Genomic DNA, 18,579 nt, shown 5'->3' with positions numbered 1-18,579 from the left:
TCCGATTTGGAGGAGTTCCAAAAGGTCTTTGTGGGTGGCCTCAGTGAACATTTTAGTTGGTCTGTGCTTCCCCCAGGGCTTAGCCCTACCTCCAGAGCAGTTTTGGGGCTCAAATTCTGTTCTTCCTTTCCTTTCTCACTGTCTCTCCCCCACTGCAGCAAAGATGTTGCTTGTTTTTTCAGGTCATTCCTCTGAGATAATTCCTGTTCTCCAGAGTCCACATATCTTACAGATCTGAAAACAACCCGAACCACGTGCACTTGAGAGTACATTACTTTTATTTCAGTTCTTGGACCACTCTTTCTTCTTGTGCTGACAAGCCAATGTAGAACTGGGTTCGCACAATCTCTGCAATATTGTTCAGTGTACGGACAGTAAGAACTAGCAAACCCAGAGCAAAAACGAGCAGTCCAGATAGGCTCAACAATTAACACTGAATCGACAGGAATCTGTTTAACCTGCCATATCTGCAGGCCCCAAACAAAGCACCGTTAACCCGGATAAACCTAACGCGTTCATTGGAAACTTTTCACCCAAAAACGCGGCCTGTGGAGGACTCTGTTCCGAGGGCAGCGGTGCCATCTAGCGAGCGGAAGGACTCACCGCACCGTTTACATTCCGCAGCTACAGTACAGAACACTCGATTTGCCTGGTGAAAAGCTTGAAATGTTGAAAAAGTGCACTACAGGAAACAGAATGCCTTTTCGTGACACCACTTTTTTGATAAAGGCAAGACTTAAACAGATTTTTCAGCAACACCTGAATATTCATTTGTATGGGAAGATTTCTCTATCTCTTCTTGGCTTACTTATTATACATATATATTAAAAATGACTGTAAATGTTTTAAATTATGGACTGTTTTTTTAAATAAGCAGTAAATTTTTCTGTGCTTTGCCTTCAAAAACTTATATGACAAGTGATTACAATTATAATGACAATTGATTAGATTAAATTAGATTTCAAAATTTATTTTGATCCTATTGCTTTGTTGACTCCAAGGAAGTCTGTCAGACACCCTGTCTGCCTGATGAGTACTTTTAAAAATTCTTATGTAGGATCATTCACTGATATATTTATGAAAATATGAAATATAAATTTATGTATGCAGGAAAACATCCCAAAAAATGTTAGACCGAAGTTGAAAGAGCCCAACTTCCCCAGAGACAAAGTCCAGGCAAAAGAATAGAATATGTGTGCAAGACGACGAGATACCTTAATTATCTGTAGAGCACAGCCCGCAGACACGTCAGATGTTCCTCATGTGTAACCTCTTTGCACTGCTGTGTCTCATAGCACAAGAAATAGTACCATGGGGGTGTACATTACTGTGAATATGTGTTCATATGTTTAGGATGAACTGCAGAAAAGTGCTTAGAAACCTAAACACTTTAGTGGCTGCTTATGAACATTTTGCGTCTGGTATTGGAGTTTACCTATTGTATATTGATCCCGAAAGTTTAGTTCACAGATTGCCACTTCCTTGTCATTAATAAATCCATTGGCCCCTTTGTTGAGGAACACACCTGGGGCAGGTAGCCCGGTTTGCAAGCTGCAGTTCGAGATGCAGATTGATGCTGCTCTGGGTGGGAGCCCAGAAAGACGAGAGGCCGTGAACTGCCACCCTTTGCATAACAAAGGGCACAGAGACTGGTGGCACAGCCGATGAATGGACACTGAGAGAGCCGGGAGGAAGAGCGAGGCTTGTGAGCGGGTAGATTGTGATGGGATAAAAGCCCGCGGTGCCTTTGATGGTTACCCTTCTCGGAGGCACCAGCTGGGGCTGCTTCTGTGGAGCTGCGCCCTGAATAAATGGCTTTGTGGGACGAGACTTCTGAGACTGCCATGGGAAAGCCGGGCTCGAACTGGTGAGGAAACCTGGTCTGACCGTGTGACTGGGAGAGGTGGGGATTCAAGCTCCCACTGGAGCCACCCGCTGTGAAGGAGCTTCGGTCCCAGCAGCGGAAGTCTCTGGCCTTGGGAGTGTGACCAGCAGAGAAGCTCGGGAATGGTCGGGCCGGGAAGTTGCCTTAACGTTCTTTGAGCCTGTTATAAGCCATGTGAGTTAACCAGTTTTTCCCTGGGACAGCAATACTCTGTTCATTATGGTAGAAACGTGAAACTCCTGACTCTTCCCACACACCGTGCACTGCATCTTCTCAGATGTACAAATAGTGCATATTAGGACATCTTCACATTTGTTGTTGCAGCCTCTACAGGTCATGGTATTTGGCTCCATGAAAACAGCAGGTACCCAGCAACGCCTGAAACAAACTTTTGGCAAATGCATACAAATTTGTCACTCAAAATTTGCTCTTTTATTTTGACAAGCTGTAAGAAAGATCCCCTGACAGAATTATGACTTCACAGCTCACAGCTGTTATTTATGTTCTATAAAATGTCACTAACATCTGCTACCATAGTGAAATGCAGTACTGAAAAGCAATCTGAAGTTTGGATGTAAACAAACAAAACCAGTTTCCAAATAATGGTATAAAAGGCAATAAAGCTGAAATAGCCAAAGTATTTTAAAATCTAAAAGGGTATCAATTTGTTGAATTTTTATGCAATGAGATGCATATGAGTAGAGAAGACTTCAGTTTTCCAAGTGTAAATCTTCCGTGACTGAATAAAGTCAAAGTTTTCAAAAGTTGTTTGTATTTTTTGTCTGCTGTGTTGGCACTCCTGGTCCTCACACCAGAAATATTCCCAGAAAGATGGTGTCTCTTCATGTAGTGCCTTAGAATGTATTACCTCTGGGCAATTCAGAAGTGCCACAGGCACACTGACAGTCATATCCAGAAATGGATGTCCTGGGACACTGAGCCAGACCTGCAGGCACCTCCTGTGAGGCCTCTCATATCACACAGCAGCCACCCTGACCTGGCTGGCAAAAGGAATATGAACATTTGCCTTGGGGCAGCCAAATTACTTCAATTGTTCTTTCCAGCATCTGGAAATGGCCTTGATCAGTGAAAAAGCATCAGTTCTTGCAATCCAAATACATGAAACTTTAGAAGTATCTTGTGAAACACTTTGTGAAAATGTAACCCCTGCCACAAGGGATGCAAACCTAAATGTACATTTCCAAATACACACAGTCCAAGTCTTGCAGTATGCAATGGATCTCCACACCTCATCTTTAGTATCCTTTGGTACAAAGAACTTGCTCACCCAGAGCAAAAGAACCTGTTCTGATCTCCTAAATTACAGTACAATCTTCACTTGTGCTTTTCTTAAAGGAGTCCCTGTGAAAACAATCAGCAAGGGACACTGGAGAAGGCATTAGAAAGTCGAAGGTTGGACATCCAAACCGCTCTGTCAATTTCTTCTGACTGACAGTCTCCTAGAAATAAGCCAGATGATGAGACAATAATGACAATAAGACAATGATGAGAATTCTTTCCAAATGTGCAGCTCTATCCACACCCCCCAAACCCGTGGGCTTCTGTCAAAGAAGCCAGAATCCAATAGCCACCAGAGCAGCCCTGCGCTTCCTGGAGCCATGTGAACCTTAAGTATAGGATGGAGCTGATGCCAAATATCATGGAGATCTTGCTAATGCTATAGGAGATCAATGAGAAGGTTTGTTTTTGCCACCTGTGGCACACTGGAAGAACTCCAGGGGTGGGGGTAGGTGGTTGTGTGTGTGTATGTGGTGTAGCCAGGGAGCCTTTCACAGAACAGGAGCACTAGTTGACTTTCTGCCCCGAAACACACACTTCTCCACCAATGCTTGGAGATAGCAATAACTGCACCTACAAAAATCTCCCAGGATCACAGTTTTAGCTGGGCAAAAGCAACCTATGTCAGCAGAATCAAGGAAGTCACCATTGCTAGATGACCTTTGAGAAGTAACATCTTGTAAACTTCGTATTTTCAGAAAAAAGTCCTGAGAGAAACAGAAGCTACAGATGGCTCACTACCCTGAGGACCCATCTGGAGAAGCAAAACCTGAAAGTCCACAGGGTGTGATAAATTAACCTTTAGATTGCCTATGTATTCATAGACCTTGGAGCTGTCAGATGCTCTGAGATTTTCTGTCCCCTTCCAAGGCTCTGACTCCCAAGGCTGGCTAGGACAACACAGGAGCTGGAGATAGCCAGAAGTAGGATTTTGAAAACTGCGCTAGCTGTGGATAGCAGGGTAGCATTTCCACCTGAGGTTTGGGATTAAGGAATGGAATAAAACATCCTCCACTCCAGGGACTTGAGTGGGATATTTAATGAAGGTGCTAAGATTTCAAGCAGCTCCAAGAAAGCTCAGGAGTCTATGGACAGACAAGAAAACATCATCCTGCTAAACAATTTGCAGAGGTAATTAAGAGCCAGAGAACACTGAAGAATCTTTGCATTCTATGCTACATTCAAGGCGTGGCAGAGAGTGTGACACCATCACAGACAGTACTGTAAGTGATTTAACAAAGGCTGTCTAATAAGAAAAATATGCAGATACTCTATGCTTGACAACAACTAGTAAGGTAGGCCAAAGCTACATGACTACTTAACTGCAGACAAGAGGCTGAGTCAAGATCTAACACCCAGGAATAACGTGGAGTCCAGGGAAAAGAAAAGAAAACAAAAATGGTCCAGGAAACTAAGAGGAACTGAGTGAGGGAGAAGCAGAACACCATTGCTCTGTTTCAGCTGCATGCTGGGTAGGTGCAATTTCAGATCTAAAGGACCAGCCGCGTTATTGCAGCCAACAAAGACTGCCTGGTCAGTGCTCGTACACAGGTAACCCTATAGTGCAATGGTGCCTATAGACAAAGCACTTAGAGCAGAATTATGGATGTTTAAAAAGGACATAAATAAGATTCACTTCACAGAAAAGCCAGGAGTGATGTATAAAACCTTTAATCTTACACTGTTTCAGTCTAAAAGGAAGGCCAGCTCAATTCATATTACAATTTGTCAGTGTTGTAACAATTGCAACACTGAAACAAACTGGTATTTGCCATTTATTTCCAGAGTACGTAGCCAGCCATGTGAAATCTGCAAGTAACTCCAACTGTGATTCTTTATCCTCTCCTGCAAGAGAGGACACAGAGCCTATGACAGCTATAGCAGTGTCCACATTGCTCAAGTCCTCTCAAGTACTCAGGATCTAGTCAAGTCTCATCCATCTAGAACAGCTTCATTGGATTGTTCATGTGATAATTCATGTTTGCTGGCCTCCTCTCAGGCTGCAATCCCTGAGAAGTGAGGCATTCACTGCTCTAGGGTAAAAGGACAGAAAAAGGCATCTTGGGTATTTTCTGTGTAACATTTTGCAAGTATTATAAAAATCAGACGTTTTATTAGCATCACATCTCTCAATCCATTACAAGCTACAGACCACCAGTAAGATTAGCACTAAAAACCTGCTGATGCAATAAAAGACCCTAACTTAAGTAATTGAAGCTGAGTATTTTAAAGGCCAAAGGTATCAATAATGCTGAACTGACAATAACAAAGATTTGTTAGCCTTTAAAAGCCTTAAATCTATGCGGTAGACAAGCCATAGATTTTTCAGCATTTAATGGAATTTTAACAGCTTAGTGATTAACTCACAATTAATTACATCATGTTCAGTGGCCGTTGTGTTTGTCAGGTTCAGGCCTATAAACTATTTGTAGGAGTCTAAATACCAGTTTATTCAGACAGCAGCCGCAAAGGAGTAACAAGAAGGGCAGGTTATTAATAGTTAAGGGCAGGCTATTCTTTTAAAGTGAAAATCAGGCCTAGGGTTGAGTGAGGACAGAGTCCTAAAGGAATGGATGCAGAAAGGACACTCATAAGTGAGTTGGGGTTGAACATTTATGAGCATGCTCTGCTTCTGCCTGGCATGGGTAAAAGTGTGAAGAAACTACTTTTAGCCTCCTTAGCCCAGAAAAATTTCTCAGGTGATGTTTATCAGCTACACTGTTACATAACATGAATTATTTTTACTATTTTACAGTGTTAGGTTCTTACAGGCTTATTTTTATGCGAGAAGAGTGAAATATTAAAATCCAAAATAACTCCAAAGATGGGGACAATAATGCCTTGTGATACCAATTTCATGGCTTGACTCAGCGTTAGGTTCTTATCAGGATACAGCTTTTGCAGGCCCAGAGGAGGCACTTTTACTCCATCTGCATACTCAGGAGAATGAAAATTAATGATTTATACTTAAAAAATACATACGAGATCATGTTCTCTGTTGCAGGCAACAAGGAAAAAGTGCTGTTGACTACAACTGAAAACTGTAATATTACAAATGCCAGTACCAAAGAGCTGGCAGGTGCTTTACAAATGAATTTTATAAAAGTAACCCAGATATCATACAGATTATGTGCCATTAATTTGCTCGAAGATACACAATTCAGGAAATAGCATTACCTGGATGGCAGTATGTCCACACATTAAGACAGATGCAAGGTTCAAATCTGAAGATATCATTTGGGGAAGTTTATTTTATACTTGACTAATTTAGCTAATAATTTGAAAAAGCTGCTAATTAAAAAATGCCTGGGGCTGTCACCTGCTGCCAAAATTGCAGACATGCTGCCATTGAGATGTTTCCACTTCGTTATTAAAGCAAGCATTTGAACTGGTTCAGGAGTTGGAGAACAGACTCAAACTTGCCATGATGTTAGCAGAACACACTATGAAACTTCCTGAATCTGATTACTCCAACATTTTGGACAGTTCTGCAACACTAATTCCGTGATTAAGTAGAAGTGACACCTGGATAATAAAAGCAGCAGAAATTGCTAGATCCTCAGGTATTTATTTTTTAATTCAACAACATCTTGCAGGATTCTATCTTTTCAGCAACAATGGAAGTAATTGATTTTTATCTTAGTAGGAAAGGAAGTGAGAGAAATTAGATTTACAAACATTTCATTGCCTGCTCCAGTCGCAGCTGTTACTGACAGGACTTGGGAACATGGGCAATTCTGTGTTGAAAACCTGCTGGACACATTTGTATCACTTGACCAGGTGATTCTCCTTTTCACCAATAAAGAGTTGGAACATTACCGGTGAGACAAAGAAACAGAATACTCGACAGAGCCTTACTATTCCTTCTGCAGAAACAAAAAAATCTAACTGAGGATGCTGCTGATCCAGACAACAGCAAGAAAGGTCTGCAGCTTCTTCATGCTGCAGGTGGAAAGCAGCTTTGCCCTGTTCCCAGTTGTATGTAAGAAAGATCACGCTCTCAACCAGTGACCGAGCAAAACTGCTTCTCTAGTGACCAACACTTCCAGACCATTCTTAAATCACCTTTAAAGACGAACGGTCTACTGTTCAGAGATGCTATCTCTAGCTCACTGAACAGCAGGTCCTATCAAGGTTCCTTGGCACCCAGAGACTGAAATAGTGAAAAGTGCCAGAGCCATTTAAGTTTTTAACACAGAGAGTGAAGATTTGTGAGGGCAGAAAGGAGCAAAGGGAGGCATTTAAAAATACCTTCAGAAGTGTAGTGAAAGAGTGCATAAAAAAAAAAGAAACGTTGCAATTCTAGCATTTTGAAGTTTCAAGAACGATTCCCATCCCTATAAAACCTTCCAAAGCTGATTTTCAATTCTGACTTACCCAAACTCCTCTGGATCCTTTTATGCTCAAGTTATTACATATTTAGAGTATGTTTCCAAGGCACCCTTTGAGAAAACACATGCCGCCAGCATGCCTGAAGCACACAGCTCCTGTACAAATCAGTGACATGTCTGCTTTAGCACAGACACTTGGCAAAATTCAGGAGACCTCAACAGTACCACAAGTTTAACCTGGGCCAAGGGAGATGTCCTGTTTAACCTGAAGGCAGGAACAAAAGACAAGCAGGCAACCAACTCTATGTAGATCAGCTGGGGAAAAAAATGTTAAAGAACTAAGGGCAAGAAGTTATTTTGCGTTTTAGTGGTAGGAAGGTTTTCTGCCTGTCCAGCTCCATCCTTTCAGCTGCTCACTTCGCCCTACCCATCGAATGGTTCTCATCCTTATAAAGCAGTGTCTCTCAACTTCTCTCAAATTTTTAGTTTTACAGCAGGAAAAAGCTGAAGAAACATCTTTTCCCTCAAAAGAAAAAGACAGCATTCTGGCCCACGCTCCTAGCCAGCTGGGATCCTGGACCTCAGGGAGGGACAACATGTAATGAAAGAGCTTTTAGACAAAAATGCATATAATGATAGCAGAACTGGGGCCCAGTTCAGCTGACCCCAACGACGGGTCATGATCCCAATACATGGAATGGAACAGACATCCTGAGCCACAAATGGAGTAGAAGGTGTATTGGAACATCACAGAAGGGAAAGGTTTAGGTTACTCCATGTATAAAATGCTGAAAAGGACTATGGGCCATGCTTCACAAACTAAGTGCAGATAAGCCAAAACAAAGTAAAACAAGACTTCATCATGAAAGGGTGATTTTCAATCAACATTCTGACACTGCAGCCATGCAGGGATGAGCTGCTTGTTCATAGTTACCAAGTATGTTGGTTGCTCTGTCATCTTGGCTTGAAGCAGACAGGAGCAGACAGTTCAATACACTCTGCTCGCTGCTGCTTCTGTGTCCACTGTATGATTGAACCTTGTGTATAATACACACATCCACTGCCAGACTTTGGAAAGCCGTTTTTAAATATGTGAACACACACACAGAACCCCTGAAAAATGTTTCTGCTGACATATTCTTGCTATAAAATGAAAACTATCACTTCATTTTTAATCAAATTTTGTCCTCTGGAAGAAAAAAAATCATCTTAAAGAGTATTTCCAGTTTTAATTTGCACACCCGTCCCCCCTTTTTTAAAAATCTGAAGTGCTAATTAGTATTTCCACAACTACTTCTTAGCATTTTTTCTAAGAAGGATTCAGTAGTTTTTTTGTTAATATATACAAAAATCTTCATGTGAAATTACAAAGTTAGGGACAAGGCCTGTACTATCAACTGCTATTTACCAGAGCAAGACTTAAGAGGAAGCATTATTTTGCCCACTGCTTATCGAAGTTCCTTTTCTGATTTATTTTGTTGGATGAGCCCAAAAATTATGGGAGAATACTATTAACTAGCAAAAAACCCCTCAGAAAACAAATGAAGAACTTAAAAAGTGATGCACCTTAAAGAACGAAACCACAGCCATCAGTAGCAATTGTGTTAAAACAAACTGTTACAATCACTGTCTCAGAGAAGCTAGTAAGCATTTGATTTTTCTTTCTCTCTCTGACCTGAACAACTAATGGAGGAATTATTATTCCCCTGTTAAGTTCCTTGTATTTCTTCTGCTATGTAGAAACCTTCTCTTCAGACCTTTTTTAGTCTGAAGTATCATTTAGCAATGCCATTTTAGTATACTGCCCTTGTTTCTCTCATATTGTGTCTAACATTATACAGACACAAATCTCCCAAGTGCTCTCTTTCAAATAAAATTGAACACAGCCTTTTTTAAAAAGGTCATCTTTAAAATTATACACAATAAATCCAACACTGGTAAAAATCTATTTTAATAGCACTTCTCCCTCATCCCCACATTTCATCTCCACTGAATATTAAGCAGCACAAATCAAAAGATGGGGCTTGTTGGCTGCTTCAGACTAGAGACATTCCCTTTCACAACCATGGCATTAAAGTCTGATCTAGTGGCCTTTCTATAATTAATGAGGCTAAACTCCAAGACACGGAACACAAGCACTTCATCATTTCCTCCTGACCCCCGAATCTGAGCTATCATTTCCTTCCTAACATTAATTCCCCATTTATGTTCTTCCCTGGCATCTGTGGAGATACTGAAGAGGGAAATAATCTTTCTTCCTATCGTAAATCATGCAGATGTGCTTATCAAGTCCAAATGGAGTCTCTGGATTGTTTAGGGGAATGAAAAGCTAGAATTAATTTTTAAATGTCAGAAGCACATAGATATTCCAATGTTTTTTCAAGATATAAATTAATCAAACACATTTATGATAATGTAGAATTAAAAAAATAAAAGTCCAATATATCTTAGCAATTTACGAAGACTGAATTTTATAGTTATTTAGTCATTCAACAACACTGTCAAACAATGGAGCATTAGCATGGCTTCAGTCAATGGGGCTACTATGCTGCTCCCTTTGAAAATGTGAGAACGCTACCTGCAGCACTTTCCAACAAGGACATCCCTTAACCTTTCCTGCACCATCACCTTGCTTTCTCCTCTCTCTCTTCTTTCCCTACCTTATTCCCATTTGGGCTGTAAACCTCTGCTGCTGTGTTGTCTTTGCTCTCTCTGTTTTCTGACCCAGACCATATGCAGATGCCCACTGTCTGCAGTGGCCCATCTTCCTCACATACCTAAGTCCACAAGTGGCCACCTTCCCAGTTTTCTTACTCTTTTTCTTCACTTTTGCTGTCTCTTGGGATAATGATTTGCCCCTTAAATTCATGAAGGACAGTCAGATTGTCCCCAAATGCTGCTCTTCTGTAACAGTCCATCCCCCCCAAAAACCCCCTTGGGGAAGAAGCCAACATTTTGCCTTACCTCCTCCAGTCCTAATGCCTCATGGCCTGCCACAAGGCAGGCTTAAGAGATCCTGGGCACAGCATTGGCTGTGACTTCTGCCCACCCACTCATCCCTCCGGCTCCTCCTACAGGGGAGCAACTCAATTCCTGCAGTCCATCATGGGATGGGAAGGAGATAATTCAGCAAGACTTCATATACCAAAGTATCACTTTTTGTGCAACCACAGGAAACGACACAAGTCCACAACAAGTACTTTCTTCTAGCGTGTGGGCAGTAATCCTTCAAATAAGAAAACCAGACTGCGAGGTCTCCCCATTCTGGGATGCAGAGAGTGAAGCCATGCCACGGAGCTCCTGCTGAGACCAGGCAGCGCCAGCCTTGGAGCATGAGCAGGACCTGCCACTTTGCTCTTCCCCTTTGCCTGGGGCTGGAGGGAATGGGAGCCTTCCCCCTGAGGCAGGGTAGGGAATATGGTGTTATACCCCACAGGGAAACAGGGAAGCTTGGAGACCTGTTCAGACAGACCTACTACTCTGTCCTTCCCACACCACTTGGGGATCACATGCGGCATCCCAGCATACAGCGGCTGAGCTGCCTCTCATACTGAAGACTGTGTCTTTTCTCCTCTCCAGCTGATCCCAAAACTATGTTTGCTGCAGCTGCCAGCAGCTTTCTGGCTCCTGCCATCCCATGTTCTGCAGTCTGCAGTGGGATCTGCGCTATGGCAGGCAGGCAGCATGGAATGGGAGAGGCTGAAGAGGAGGCTGATCTCACTCTCCATGCATAAGTGTCCAGATCCAGGGGGATGGATGCCACACAACAGTCTAACATGCCAATAGTTAAAAGCATCTTTCATGTCCTCCAAAGGACAAGAAACACTACAAACCAAAATGTGTAAATATGCAAAGTAAAACTCTCATCAAAAGAACTCTCATCCCTGGAGCATACATAGGATGATGTATGCTCTCATTCCTGGAGCATGCATAGTCCCTTTCCCCGAGGTGCTGCTTCAGCTTCAGCAATATTCAGAAGCAAGTGAGCACTAGCACACTACTACAAAGGATAACAATAGTCTTTTTTATTGTTGAGGGAATGGTTATGTACTGCTTAGATACTGCCATAAATGCAGACTTGCAAAACTGCCATGAAAATTCACACATGCAAGCACATCACTTTCTTCCCCAACCTTGCAAGAATCATAAAGAAGTAGAAACAACTGTCTAGCTTTCAGTGAAAAAAATACACATGCCAAGGAGATGTAAACCTTTCCCTATCTTTTGTAAATGCAGGTGGCTCTTTGTAAATATATACAGAACAGTAACATAGTTGCCATGAAGACCAAGTCTAAGTAACAAAGGACAATACAAAAATCCATAAATGTTGGAAAATACTTTGAGGAGAACAGCAAATGCTTTCTGGGCACAAATCAGGACTCTGCCTCTCCCCTAAGCTGCTGAAGTCCAAACTTGAAGCCTGGCAGGCAAAGAGGAGCTCATCATGGCAGAGTGAAGGAAGGTGAGACAGGACAATTGATACCTCCTACCCTACTCTAGAGAATCCATAGTACAAACTCAGGACAAAGCCACACTGTTAAACCAGGCAAGATTTGCTATGTTTCTCCAGAAAATTTCTCCCCAGGAAAAACAACTTAAAATAGATGTTTTTTGGGGGACAAGCTTTATTTCAGCTAATACTTTTTTACATAAAAATCTAATCCAACCAGAAGTCTGTGTCATGAACTGTTTCATACATGTCTTCTTTTATCAGGTTAATTTTTTTCCAATCAGTGCCTTTTGATTCCATCCACTACAGGGATGGTTTACAGCAAGGCTCCTCATGCAGCACAGCTGGAAATGTGAGCTTCCTCTGTAGGTAGTCTCCAGCATTTATCTGTGACACTGAAAGAAAAAAACAAGTAAGACAAAACCCACAAAGATGCCTATACATATGGATTCTCATTCAGCAACCTACTCTGCCCCACCACACAGTGCACCTATGGCTATTAGGCTCTTTGCTGCTTTCCTTGGGGAACTTCCTCTCCTCTTCCTTCTATCTTTGCAGACTGCAAACTGGCCTCAAAAACAAGAAACAATTTAGACACATATCTACTGTGGGAGGCCTGACTGACACTCTAAGCTTTCTGTGCTGGTGTGCCAATGGAAAAGATCCAGCAGAATTTGGCCACCAAAATTACGGCCCCATCTGAAGAACAGAGCTCCATGAATTTTCATTCAAAGCAAAGTTGAATCCAAAGATGGACTTTTGGTGAAAATTTGTAGGGCACCTCAAGCCAATAACCCTCCAAAGCCAAGTACAGAGCTCATCTCTGAAGGAGATCAGTAACACTGAGGGACCCGCCCTGTGGGCAGAGACAATGAAGGTGGCTGCCAAAAAAACCCCATGGAATGACCAACAACTCCCTACTGCCCTACTCTGATGTGATGGTACTTTACCTGTTATGAAGGCTGTCAGCAAAAATGTAAGCCCAGAAAATACTGTGTGCACATTTAAATGCAACAGGGAGTTGAGATCAGCACAGCATTTGCTAAAACTGGCCGCAGAGGCCCCATAGTCTGACAAATAATTAATAAGCTTTGGAAACTCAATATAAACTCAAAGGTGGCAGCCAACTAGGAACAGAGCTCTAGACCAAAACCAGTAACATCGAAAGCAAAGTAAGGATAAAAAAAAATAAATCCATGTTGTCTTTGTTCTTCCTTTACCTGTTACAAGAGGAAGCAGCAAGGAAGTGCTCCCTTTAGGCAGTGACAGTCTCTTCCCCCTCATGCAAGGAAGTGTCATGTGCTACACCTGTGGCGCTGAAATGTCCGGAGCTTTCCCACCTTTGAGCATTCCTACAAATCAATGGGTCTCTGGCTCATGGGCAATCACAGCCTGAACAAATTTTACATTTTTTTTTTCTCCTTGATTGGTTGGGTTTTGTTTCTTTGCCATCCCTTCATCGAACAACACATGCGACAGGCATATTCAGAGAATAAATTAGGTGGGAAAAGATCTCTGAGATCATCGAGTCCAACCTATGACCAAACAGCACCTTGCCAACCAGACCATGAGCGCCACGGCCAGTCCTTCCTTAAACACCTCCAGGGACGGTGATTCCACCACATCCCTGGGCAGCCTGCTCCAACATCTGATCACCCTTTCTGTGAGGAAATTCCTCCTAGTGTCCAATTTAAACCTCCCCTGGCGCAGCTTGAGGCTATGTCCTCTCGTCCTGTTGCTGACTGCCGGGGAGACTCTGTTCCCTTTATCTCCCGCCAGGAGGCTCTTGGATCCCAAAGCTCCAAGGGCACGGAAAGGCCGCAGCGAGGCGGCTCTGCCCTCACGGCGGTAGCCTGCCCCGCCGGCGAGGCGGGAGGAGCGAGAGGCGCCGGGAACCGGAACGGGAAAAAGCCCAAGTCAAACCCCGCCCCGAAAATCCTCCGTTTGCACTCAAAATCCGCCCCGCCCGCCGTGACGTCACGCTCCCGGCCGCTCAGTGCGACGTGTCCCTCGGCCCGCGGTGAGGGCGGCGCGGGGTCCGGGAGTGCCCGGGAGTCGGGGGTCAGGGATGAGGGGCTGGGCAGCGCCCGGGGCCGGCGATGGGGGCACTGCGGCGGGCAGGGAGGGACTCGGCCGTAGTGAGGGGAAAGGGAGTCGCCGGGGACGGGAGAGCGGCCGGCTGCGTACCGGGAGCGGCGTGCCGGGGGGTCCGCAGGCACGGATGGCCGCAGAGCCATCCCTGCAGCCCGCTGTCCTTACGGGAGCAGTGCTGGCACTCGCCTGTGGCGAGAAGGAGGCTCGGCCGCAGCATTCCCCCCTGCTCACCGACCCCCGGCAGCTTTTGGCAGGGGCGTCTCCTGAAACCGGGGGCTTTTGTCTGTTTAGACGCTTTCGGTGGTGTTCTCAGAAACACGGCGTAGGAAAGCTGAAAAGCCAATCTGTGATGGAGCTGTTGTTTTCCTCTTCTGTGCTGAAAGGCATAATTTTCCATATTTTAACTTTTGCAGTCAGAAATAGGCCCTCATGTTTATTTACTGATACAGTGTTTTCATTTCCTGCAAAGTGAAAGTATATTAGGTTGGAATATGACATTTTAAGTTATCGTAAGCCTTTAACAAATTTTGTAGGTAACTGCTACTTCTGTAATTAAAAAAATTCGGTTTTCAGTATATATGTGGAACCATCAAGGTTAATTGTGTTTGTCTTTGCAGGTAATCATGGATCAGGTAATGCAATTTGTGGAACCCAGCCGTCAGTTTGTAAAAGACTCCATACGACTTGTTAAGAGATGCACCAAGCCTGACAGGAAAGGTAAAGCACACAAAAAACCAGAACACAATCCTTATTTCATCTTGTATCTTAGCAGGTGTCTTTCCATACACCGCTTCTGTTGATTCACTTGCTGTAGAGTTTCTCAGCTGCCAATATGAGACTTAAACTTGAGCTTTAGTTGTCTAATTGTCAGTTAGTTTAAGGTTCTGGCTATAATAAACTTGTTCTTTTCTGTATGTATGTAGGTGTGTGAGTGGTACTAAAAATCACCTTACGAGAGAGGCGAAGTTGCTGAAATTCAGTGGTCCACGGTTGTCAGTCTCATTGGGATAGGAAGAATTTTGTTGCTGGCAGTAAGGAAGATGACGTTTTAGACTAGAGAGGCCCTGGAGAGAAGCTATAACTATAATTGGAATGCAACTGGTCATCCTTAATGATAGTTAGAGTGCTTTATTCACATGCTCAGGGTCAACAGGTCTGTGACTTAAGTTTGCTAGCAACTTTTGAGATCCATAAGGAACTTCATTCCTTGTCAGACTGGCAGGTTTTTGAGGAGACCTTGACCTTCTTAGTCAACTTTAGAGTTGCTCTCCTACAATAATTGAAAATGTCCCAAGTACTTTATTTTTGCAGAGACTTATGGTGCTGTCTTCCAGTGACAGACATAAATGCCTATTTTCCATTTTCGATGCTGCATTGGGGATTACTTTCAGGGCTTGTAGGGATGTAAAGGAAAGATAAGGGGATAAATGTTCCATGAATTGTCACGATCTGTGGGTATTTCTGCTTATTTAAAAAAGATTGTGATTGACCATTCCTCGTGGAAATCAGCATCTTCTCTCTGAAAATCTCATCTGTCTTCCGAAAAAGTGGATTTATTTCTCAGCATCTGTTCAGTTTTTGAAGTGTTTGCAGTGTTAAGGTAGTTCTGTAAAGAGATATCTCTCCTTTGGTCACTGCAGTGCACGTCTGTATGCCACACATGAGGCTTCCTGACAATTTTTTTTTTGGTTTTTTGCAGAGTTCCAGAAGATTGCCATGGCAACAGCAATAGGCTTCGCGATAATGGGATTTATTGGTTTCTTTGTCAAACTGATCCATATCCCAATCAACAATATAATTGTGTAAGTGAATATGACCTTCAGTTTCACTAAACTTTTACCTGTTCAGTTTTAAGCAGACATTAGTGAGTCCTACAGGACAAGTGTTGCTTTAGTGTCTCTGCATTTCACGTGTTAGTGTAATCTGACAAGTATTACTTGATTCAAATAACTTTATGAACAAGTAGGTTGTTAATTCAGCTTGCTGCAAAGTATTAGATCCATAGTTCTTAAGTTTTTTTCTGAGTATTCTGCTTCAAAACTGAACATCAGATATTTTGATTTCCAGTTTCTCAGTGTATGTTTGATCATAGAACGTTTACCTTATTTGGATCTTATATACTCTTACATTCTCCAGTTTGTAATTTGGGCATCCAAAGTAAATGGATGGACAGTCAGGTAAAGAAAACTGAGTGGGTGTGCTGTAGGATGACAGGGCACAGAACAAAGTTGGTCTTGTTTCGTTTACTGAGTGCTAGGTATGTTTGAAACTTTGTTTTACATGTAACTGCATTCTGTAAAATCCCTTTTGGAATGAATGTTACATCACGAAAAGCTTGAACTTCAAGTTGACTGGCACCATGGTACTGACATTACCAGTACCAATTAAAATTCCTCATATTCTCCAGAGCTGATGTGATTCCCCTTTCTTGCACTAGAAGAGGTTAAATACCTTCTGTGTCTGTGATGTGTGACTTTCTCATACCTGTAAGAGTGGTCATCTAGGCAAGGAGTGTTTGGAAATGGGAGATAAATTGTAATGGTTATCTTAACAGGGCAGTGGTGGGAGGATAAATTAGACTTCAGGTGGGATCACTACTAATACGTCATTAGTTGAAACTGATTACTTTGTTCTCTCAACAGAGGTGGCTGAATATTCATCATGAAGAAGACAGTTGGGATACCTGCTGCGAAGATTTCACAGCTTTAATTTGTTTGATATTAAACAAGTTCAGTTTGGGTTTTCAAACATTCTTGTCATCTTATTTCTCTTTTAAAGTGTATGTCATCATACCTGTCTACAGGATTTCTTTTTTTTCTCTTTTGGTAACGGTAGTTGTGTGTTTTGCTTGTTTTGTTACTTCTTTTAACTGTAGTAGAATCGATCAGTTGGGAAGAGAGCTTGGAAGGTCTCTAGTCCAATGTCCTGCTCAAAGCTGCGTCTGTGTTGCATTCTGATAAGGTTGCTTAGATTTTGTCCAGTCAAATACGGAAAGCTTCCAAGGAGGACAGCTGTATAATGTCTCTTCAGGAGCTGTTTACTAACCAGTAAATTAAGCATTGGAACAGCATCGTTCCAGCAAAAGCAGACAGCAAGGTGACAGCAAGGTAACAGCACCTCTGTATCTTTTCAAGTGGTGATGTAAAAGTGTATGGCAATTATCACTAATTCCTTCCTGCATTTGGAAGTCCTGCTAGGTTATAGTATGTACTTGACAGGAAGAAAACTCCATCAAATAAAGAAGTTTCATTTCCAGTCCTTATTCTGATGGTAAAATCAAAAAATGCAAACATACTTGATTACTGAGGTTTACCATTTGAGGATAATTTAGTTGTCACAGACACTAATCAGTCCTTCAGCAGATCCACAACTTGCTCACATGTTGAGTAGGATATACAACCATTTTGGGCCCTGTTCTGTATGTAGAACTATAAAAAGGCCTCTGCATGTTGACCTGGAAGTTTTCATTATTTTAAATGATTGTATATTTTGATTTTAAGAACTAAGCCTGCAAAAGCTTTGGTAGATGCAATGCTCTTCCTCCTCAGATTAAGGCATTTATTTCACTCCAGAAACCTTATTGTAAGCTTTTGGTATTTGCAGAAGGTAAAATGGCAGTTAATACTGGGATATCTGATACTGGTATTACAGCAAAACTGAAGCTTCTTCAGTACACTAACTTGCTTCCTAAGTAGGAAAGTTCAATTATTATTCTTGAGAACTCTTCACCAGCACCTACAATCCAGGACAGAAAAATGAGATTAGTTAATCTTAGTGCTATCACTTTGTAATACAGTTACACTGTGTGTAACTGGGTGCTGTATTTCCTTTTGGCAAGAGGGGAAAAAATAGTTCGGTATTGGAATAAAATACTTTGTAAAAGTAGCCTGAACTAACCAGATAAGCAGTAGCAGTTTCTTTACATTCATTTCTGCTCATGATTGTCTTGAGTGGCTGCTCATGCATCTTCTGATTAAGTAGTGTGAGGTACCAGAATGAAGTACTCTGTTGCAAGGAATTTTGATTCAATCTTAAGTGACTTTTATTTCAGACTTGTTTTCCATTCAATCAGTGCCTGCTTACAGCACATAAAATCAGTGCCTGCTTACATCTTTTGCAACAGCTTTACTGTCTTGATTCGGTGAAATTTTGTAGTAATTTGAGTTGTGTCAGATCAGAAAAGGCAGCTGTAGCTGATCTTATCTCTTGATAGCCATTGTCCACAGCAAAGGTTTGTCTGTCTCGATGGTCACAATCCCGGAGTTGTCATAGGTGTTGGAAGTACTGACGAGTGTTCCAAACTTCAGCACCTGGTTGGCTGTGAAAAATAAGAGAGAGACTTAGTGTTCTCTACAATAATAAATGCACATCAGTGCATTTGTTTCGAAGATCACTGCTCCTGCAAAGAACAAAAAAGCTGAATAAGCCAGCCAAACATACTCTAATAGAAGGCTTGTATGAGACTTCTCAATGACCTGTAGAGGCAATAAATTAATACCGAGATTAATATTTTGAGTTTA

General features: G+C 42.3%; 2 protein-coding genes across 8 annotated transcripts in view; one reads left to right on the top strand and one right to left on the bottom strand.

The window, feature by feature from the left end:
• Positions 1-11,520: 11,520 nt before the first annotated feature.
• The window catches only part of TPK1 (thiamin pyrophosphokinase 1), a 301,751-nt gene continuing 294,692 nt past the window's right edge, over positions 11,521-18,579 (bottom strand). For 5 of the 6 annotated variants that reach the window (XM_085051533.1, XM_085051531.1, XM_085051528.1 and 2 more), the window contains 2 exons: positions 13,186-18,377; positions 11,521-12,360 (listed from right to left, as the gene is read on the bottom strand). In XM_085051533.1, coding sequence (XP_084907659.1) covers positions 18,259-18,377 — 119 coding nt within the window. In that variant the 3' untranslated portion in view covers positions 11,521-12,360; positions 13,186-18,258. Of the gene's footprint in view, positions 12,361-13,185; positions 18,378-18,579 lie in introns of those variants that run through there. The other variant, XM_085051530.1, reaches the window with a different exon arrangement.
• On the top strand, positions 14,680-16,807 carry SEC61G (SEC61 translocon subunit gamma). 2 transcript variants are annotated; one of them, XM_085051536.1, is made up of 3 exons: positions 14,680-14,776; positions 15,759-15,861; positions 16,702-16,807. In XM_085051536.1, the coding sequence occupies exons 1-3, from the start codon at positions 14,683-14,685 to the stop codon at positions 16,709-16,711; spliced, it is 207 nt and encodes a 68-aa protein (XP_084907662.1). In that variant the 5' UTR covers positions 14,680-14,682; the 3' UTR covers positions 16,712-16,807. The 2 variants fall into 2 exon arrangements, with proteins under 2 accessions (XP_084907662.1, XP_084907660.1); XM_085051534.1 differs by lacking the exon at positions 16,702-16,807 and having other exon boundaries at positions 14,683-14,776; positions 15,759-15,865.

Source organism: Lichenostomus cassidix, chromosome 2, assembly GCF_008360975.1.
Source record: "Lichenostomus cassidix isolate B80296 chromosome 2, HeHo_3.0, whole genome shotgun sequence".
NCBI classification, from domain to species: domain Eukaryota; kingdom Metazoa; phylum Chordata; class Aves; order Passeriformes; family Meliphagidae; genus Lichenostomus; species Lichenostomus cassidix.
This window is presented reverse-complemented; position numbering and strand designations above follow the sequence as displayed.